Source organism: Siphateles boraxobius, unplaced genomic scaffold (genome assembly GCF_051911475.1).
Source record: "Siphateles boraxobius isolate OS27281-9 unplaced genomic scaffold, OSU_SipBor_1 130, whole genome shotgun sequence".
Taxonomy (NCBI): domain Eukaryota; kingdom Metazoa; phylum Chordata; class Actinopteri; order Cypriniformes; family Leuciscidae; genus Siphateles; species Siphateles boraxobius.
Genome location: NW_027508734.1, coordinates 522,501 through 530,000, shown reverse-complemented (window position 1 = coordinate 530,000; position 7,500 = coordinate 522,501). Strand labels below are relative to the sequence as shown.

Sequence of the window (7,500 nt, the reverse complement as noted above, 5' to 3'; positions counted from 1 at the left end):
GTGAGTGAGTGTGTGAGTGAGTGTGTGCGTGTGTCTGTGTGAGTGAGTGTGTGAGTGAGTGTGTGCGTGTGTCTGTGTGAGTGAGTGTGTGAGTGAGTGTGTGAGTGAGTGTGTGAGTGAGTGTGTGTGTGTGTGTGTGAGTGTGTGTGTGTGTGTGTGTGTGTGTGTGTGTGTGTGTGTGTGTGTGTGTGCGTGTGTCTGTGTGAGTGAGTGTGTGAGTGAGTGTGTGAGTGAGTGTGTGAGTGAGTGTGTGAGTGAGTGTGTGAGTGAGTGTGTGTGTGTGTGTGTGAGTGTGTGAGTGTGTGTGTGTCTGTGTGAGTGTGTGAGTGTGTGTGTGTGTGTGTACCGGGCGCTGCGGTCTCTCGGCGTCGTACTCTCCCTCCTGCATGGCGGTGGCCATCTTGTTCATGGTGGCGATGACGGCGCTGCAGGACTGGCGTAAACACTCGTACGCATCGAGTCCGTGAGAGCCGTAAACCTGCATCACACACACACACACTGTTACTAGCGCTGGGTATCGCGGGAATGTTAACGATTCAGATTCTGCTAATCGATTATGATTCCTAATTTCGATTCCAATAACGTAAAAAACAACAACAAACTTAGATATCATTCACATTTAGTGTTATTGCAAAACATTTAATTGTAGCTGAATATCATGAACACAAATCAACAAGATAAACACACTTACACAAGTTTGCCTGTGGTTTAAAAACACCATAGAAGAACAACTAGTCTAACTAATATAAACTTCAAGCATTATTAAAGATAATAAACACTCAGAAATTAAAAAAGAACAAATAAAAACGACAAATAGTCAACTGAACAAAAATATGATTGAAATAAATCGATTGAAAGTGTTTTAAGATTTTCAGGTATTCAGGTTCAGAAACGTTAATCAAATGTAAAATAACACTTTATAAATAAAATATACATTACAAATATAGTTACAAAAGTTATTTAGTAAAAAACGAGTGAATTTTCTATTGTCTTGTGTTGTTTGATTAGTGTTATTATGTAGGAATATTAGTGCTGTCACTTTAAGAACTGCACGGATCCAAAATACTAATACGTGTGTGTGTATGTGTGTGTGTGTGTGTGTGTGTGTGTGTGTGTATGTGTGTGTGTGTGTGTGTGTGTGTGTGTGTGTGTGTGTGTGTGTGTGTGTGTGTGTGTGTGTGTGCAGCACTGAAAACAGTTGATTTGTTTAAAGTCTTATAGAAATACTCTCAGAGGAATCGCAATTTACATTTTATAACAAGTATCCGATTCCCAGGCCTAACTGTTCCCGTTACAGAGCGGCGAGCGTGAGACGCTGATGATGCGTGCGGGTCCTGTACCTGCTCCACTGCTTTAAACGTCACGTCCTCGAGTGTAAGGGCCGCCAGTCCCTCTGTCTCGGGCATCGGGGCGATCATCTGAGCGCCGGCCGCCGCCACCTCCTGCAGGACCGCCACCACACGGCTCAGGTGCTTCCTGCAGTCCGACAGCGCCTCACACACCTGCAACACACACTCACGATGAGGAGCGTCCACACACACGGAGAAGCGGCACGGGTGGGCGGTAGGGCTGTCAAAATGGCTGAAAAGCTAAATTAGAATTTCTTTCGTAATTATTGGCGAATTCAAATTATATTCAAATTCTAACGGCAGTACGTAATAAAGTGCTGTATTGTCTCCTATTCCCACAAGAGGGCGCAAGCGAGCACAATAAGCAAATATAAACCAAATCATGCATTGCATCTTTTAATGAAATGAAATGACATTCCCTTTTAAACAATTGTTCTTAAAGGTGCAGTGTGTGAAGTTTTAGCGGCATCTAGTGGTGAGGTTGTGAATAGCACCCAACGGAAGTTACGGTGGCCGACAGGAAGTGATGTCGTCGTCGTCGTTTTACTTGATTTTTCAGTCAATCAATGTTATTGTGAATATTATTGTCACTTGTTCATCATTGTGTCAGTGTTTTATTTGCTGACTTTAGCTAGCTTCAAGAACAACAACAGTGACGAAACGCGTTTGTCCGTTCAGGGCCACCGTAGAAACATGTGGATGTAAGGACACCCGGTGTGTGTAGAGAGAAACGGCTCAATCTAAGCTAATAAACACATAACGGGTCATTATGTAAGGTCTTTATACACCACTGAAAACAGAGTTATGTATATGATATTGCATTCGTGTCAGCAGATCCTCCTAAATATTGCACAGTGCACCTTTAAATAAAATATAATTTCCTTAATGTGCACGCAAGGAAAATTAGGTTACAATAGTGCATAAAACTGTAAGTGCATCCGTAACCTGAGAAAACACACTTAAACACAGCGTAATGTAACGTTACTACATGCACACACAACCTCTTGACACACCAAACATTCGAAAGTGCAGTTTTTTTTTACTTCGACGAATATTTGAAATTCGAATTTTTACGAGCCAGCCCTGTGAGTGTGTGTGTGAGTGTGTGTGTGTGTGTGTGTGTGTGTGTGTGTACCTGAGGCTGGAAGGTGAGCGCGGCAGGGATGCCAGGTGCGTCGGTTCCAGGCATCCGCCGGCGGATCTTCTTGCAGAACTGGCGAATGTCCCCGCAGGAAGTGTTGAGGTCCCTCAGGAGCACCGTAAGCCCCGCCCCTTCCTGTCCCGCCTGCAGGAAGGCCCGCAGACGCCCGACCTCTGACCCCACGCAGTCCAGCGCGCTCTGGGTGAACTACAGGCACAGGTGATCACAAAAAGTTATCATTAATCAAACTAAAACTATTACTAGAATAAACCTGAAATAAAATAAAACATAAATATGAGATGAAAAAGAAGTAAAAAGTACTGAACAGGATCACTTTTATTAACTTACACTAAAATTAAATCTATAAAAACATTTTGCTTCTTGAAATAAAATAAGCTAGTTTTAGTTTGACGAAGTAATAAAACTGCTAAAACTAAAGCTGAAATAAAAATTTATTAGAACTTTATAGACATTTAAAAGTGACGAAAAAACAAAAGCTTTGATTAAAATTATAATATACATAAAATATTTTCAGTCAGAAACTAGAGAAGAGCGAATGACTATATTGATGATTGGCTGATGCAGGTGATTCTGACTCAGTGATTGGCTGATGCAGGTGATTCTGACTCAGTGATTGGCTGACTCAGTGATTCTGACTCAGTGATTGGCTGATGCAGGTGATTCTGACTCAGTGATTGGCTGACTCAGTGATTCTGACTCAGTGATTGGCTGATGCAGGTGATTCTGACTCAGTGATTGGCTGATGCAGGTGATTCTGACTCAGTGATCTTCTGACTCAGTGATTGGCTGATGCAGGTGATTCTGACTCAGTGATTGGCTGATGCAGGTGATTCTGACTCCGTGATTGGCTGATGCAGGTGATTCTGACTCAGTGATTGGCTGATGCAGGTGATTCTGACTCCGTGATTGGCTGATGCAGGTGATTCTGACTCAGTGATTGGCTGATGCAGGTGATTCTGACTCAGTGATTGGCTGATGCAGGTGATTCTGACTCAGTGATTGGCTGATGCAGGTGATTCTGACTCCGTGATTGGCTGATGCAGGTGATTCTGACTCAGTGATTGGCTGATGCAGGTGATTCTGACTCAGTGATTGGCTGATGCAGGTGATTCTGACTCAGTGATTGGCTGATGCAGGTGATTCCGACTCAGTGATTGGCTGATGCAGGTGATTCTGAGTCAGTGATTGGCTGATGCAGGTGATTCTGACTCAGTGATTGGCGGATGCTGGTGATTCTGACTCAGTGATTGGCGGATGCAGGTGATTCTGACTCAGTGATTGGCTGATGCAGGTGATTCTGACTCAGTGATTGGCTGATGCAGGTGATTCTGACTCAGTGATTGGCTGATGCAGGTGATTCTGAGTCAGTGATTGGCTGATGCAGGTGATTCTGACTCAGTGATTGGCTGATGCTGGTGATTCTGACTCAGTGATTGGCTGATGCTGGTGATTCTGACTCAGTGATTGGCTGATGCAGGTGATTCTGACTCAGTGATTGGCTGATGCAGGTGATTCTGACTCAGTGATTGGCTGATGCAGGTGATTCTGACTCAGTGATTGGCTGATGCAGGTGATTCTGACTCAGTGATTGGCTGATGCAGGTGATTCTGACTCAGTGATTGGCTGACTCAGTGATTCTGACTCAGTGATTGGCTGATGCAGGTGATTCTGACTCAGTGATTGGCTGATGCAAGTGATTCTGACTCAGTGATTGGCTGATGCAGGTGATTCTGACTCAGTGATTGGCTGATGCAGGTGATTCTGACTCAGTGATTGGCTGATGCAGGTGATTCTGACTCAGTGATTGGCTGACTCAGTGATTCTGACTCAGTGATTGGCTGATGCAGGTGATTCTGACTCAGTGATTGGCTGATGCAGGTGATTCTGACTCAGTGATTGGCTGATGCAGGTGATTCTGACTCAGTGATTGGCTGACTCAGTGATTCTGACTCAGTGATTGGCTGATGCAGGTGATTCTGACTCAGTGATCTTCTGACTCAGTGATTGGCTGATGCAGGTGATTCTGACTCAGTGATTCTGACTCAGTGATTCTGACTCAGTGATTGGCTGATGCAGGTGATTCTGACTCAGTGATTGGCTGACTCAGTGATTCTGACTCAGTGATTGGCTGATGCAGGTGATTCTGACTCAGTGATTGGCTGACTCAGTGATTCTGACTCAGTGATTGGCTGATGCAGGTGATTCTGACTCAGTGATCTTCTGACTCAGTGATTGGCTGATGCAGGTTATTCTGACTCAGTGATTCTGACTCAGTGATTCTGACTCAGTGATTGGCTGATGCAGGTGATTCTGACTCAGTGATTGGCTGATGCAGGTGATTCTGACTCCGTGATTGGCTGATGCAGGTGATTCTGACTCAGTGATTGGCTGATGCAGGTGATTCTGACTCAGTGATTCTGACTCAGTGATTCTGACTCAGTGATTCTGACTCAGTGATTCTGACTCAGTGATTGGCTGATGCAGGTGATTCTGACTCAGTGATTGGCTGATGCAGGTGATTCTGACTCAGTGATTGGCTGATGCAGGTGATTCTGACTCAGTGATTGGCTGATGCAGGTGATTCTGACTCAGTCATTGGCTGACTCAGTGATTCTGACTCAGTGATTGGCTGATGCAGGTGATTCTGTCTCAGTGATTGGCTGATGCAGGTGATTCTGACTCAGTGATTGGCTGATGCAGGTGATTCTGACTCAGTGATTGGGTGATGCAGGTGATTCTGACTCAGTGATTGGCTGATGCAGGTGATTCTGACTCAGTGATTGGCTGATGCAGGTGATTCTGACTCAGTGATTGGCTGATGCAGGTGATTCTGACTCAGTGATTGGCTGATGCAGGTGATTCTGACTCAGTGATTGGCTGATGCAGGTGATTCTGACTCCGTGATTGGCTGATGCTGGTGATTCTGACTCAGTGATTGGCTGATGCAGGTGATTCTGACTCAGTGATTGGCTGATGCAGGTGATTCTGACTCAGTGATTGGCTGATGCAGGTGATTCTGACTCCGTGATTGGCTTATGCTGGTGATTCTGACTCAGTGATTGGCTGATGCAGGTGATTCTGACTCAGTGATTGGCTGATGCAGGTGATTGGCTGATGCAGGTGATTCTGACTCAGTGATTGGCTGATGCAGTTGATTCTGACTCAGTGATTGGCTGATGCAGGGGATTCTAACTCAGTGATTGGCTGATGCAGGTGAATCTGACTCAATGATTCTGACTCCGTGATTGGCTGATGCTGGTGATTCTGACTCACTGATTCTGACTCAGTGATTGGCTGATGCAGGTGATTCTGACTCAGTGATGCTGACTCCGTGATTGGCTGATGCAGGTGATTCTGACTCAGTGATTGGCTGATGCTGGTGATTCTGACTCAGTGATTGGCTGATGCAGGTGATTCTGACTCAGTGATTGGCTGATGCAGGTGATTCTGACTCAGTGATTGGGTGATGCAGGTGATTCTGACTCAGTGATTGGCTGATGCAGGTGATTCTGACTCAGTGATTGGCTGATGCAGGTGATTCTGACTCAGTGATTGGCTGATGCAGGTGATTCTGACTCAGTGATTGGCTGATGCAGGTGAATCTGACTCAGTGATTCTGACTCAGTGATTGGCTGATGCAGGTGATGACGCACCTTGATGTGGTCGGCCAGCTGTGTGCTGCAGTCCTCAGGCTGTTCAGACAGGTGAACGCTGTACAGTTGCTGCAAGAACAAACATTCAGCAGTGAACGCAGGAAACGTACACTACACTGATTACATTACTGCCAGTATGAACAGCAGTGTGTGAGAGTGTGTGTGTGTGTGTTTGCACCTGGTAGAATCTGATGGCTTTGGTGAGCGGCTCCACCAGCACGGTCTCGTCGAGCTGGTCTTTATGAAGCAGGTCTATGAGGAAGTCCAGCGAGCGCTCGTGAACGCTCATCTCCGAGTACAGCGTGCCCATGCGCTTGTACACCTCCACGCCACACTGGCTCAGAGCACTGGCACACACACACAATATAATACACTATCATTTATGGGTAGGGGTCTTCTTCATTAAAGAGCACTTTACAATAAGGTTCATTAGTTAACAACATTGCAACTAATAATGAACTTATACAGAATTTATTAATATCTGTTAATTTCAACATTTGCTTGTTAACATTAGTTAATGCACTGTGAATTAACATGAACAAACAATGAACAGCTTTATTTTTTTTAACTGATATTAAGACAGATTAACAAATACTGTAACAAATGTATTGCTCATTGTTAGTTTATGTTAGTCAATACATTAACTAAATGTCCGTTTCGTCGAGTATCCTCATAAGAGCATTCTTAAATGAGTTATATGAAGTCTTAAATGAGTTAAAGGAAGTCTTAAATGAGTTAAATGAAGTCTTAAATGAGTAAAATTAAGTCTTAAATGAGTTAAATGAAGTCTTAAATGAGTTAAATGAAGTCTTAAATGAGTTAAATGAAGTCTTAAATGAAGTCTTAAATGAGTTAAATGAAGTCTTATACGAGTTAAATGAAGTCTTAATTGAGTTAAATGAAGTCTTAAATGAAGTCTTAAATGAGTTATATGAAGTCTTAAATGAGTTAAATGAAGTCTTAAATGAGTTAAATGAAGTCTTAAATGAGTTATATGAAGTCTTAAATGAGTTAAATGAAGTCTTAAATGAGTTAAATGAAGTCTTAAATGAGTTATATGAAGTCTTATATGAGTTAAATGAAGTCTTAAATGAGTTAAATGAAGTCTTAAATGAGTTAAATGAAGTCTTAAATGAGTTAAATGAAGTCTTATATGAGTTAAATGAAGTCTTAAATGAGTTAAATGAAGTCTTAAATGAGTTAAATGAAGTCTTAAATGAGTCAAATGAAGTCTTAAATGAGTTAAATGAAGTCTTAAATGAGTTAAATGAAGTCTTAAATGAAGTCTTAAATGAGTTATATGAAGTCTTAAATGAGTTAAATGAAGTCTTAAATG

General features: G+C 43.0%; 1 protein-coding gene across 6 annotated transcripts in view; it reads right to left on the bottom strand.

The window, feature by feature from the left end:
- Positions 1–7,500, bottom strand: part of dctn1a (dynactin 1a) — a 70,454-nt gene that overhangs the window by 14,898 nt on the left and 48,056 nt on the right. For all 6 annotated transcript variants that reach the window (XM_077227411.1, XM_077227412.1, XM_077227409.1 and 3 more), the window contains 5 exons: positions 6,343–6,511; positions 6,165–6,233; positions 2,485–2,697; positions 1,341–1,502; positions 347–478 (listed from right to left, as the gene is read on the bottom strand). In XM_077227411.1, the coding sequence (XP_077083526.1) occupies positions 347–478; positions 1,341–1,502; positions 2,485–2,697; positions 6,165–6,233; positions 6,343–6,511 (745 nt within the window). The remainder of the gene's footprint in view (positions 1–346; positions 479–1,340; positions 1,503–2,484; positions 2,698–6,164; positions 6,234–6,342; positions 6,512–7,500) is intronic.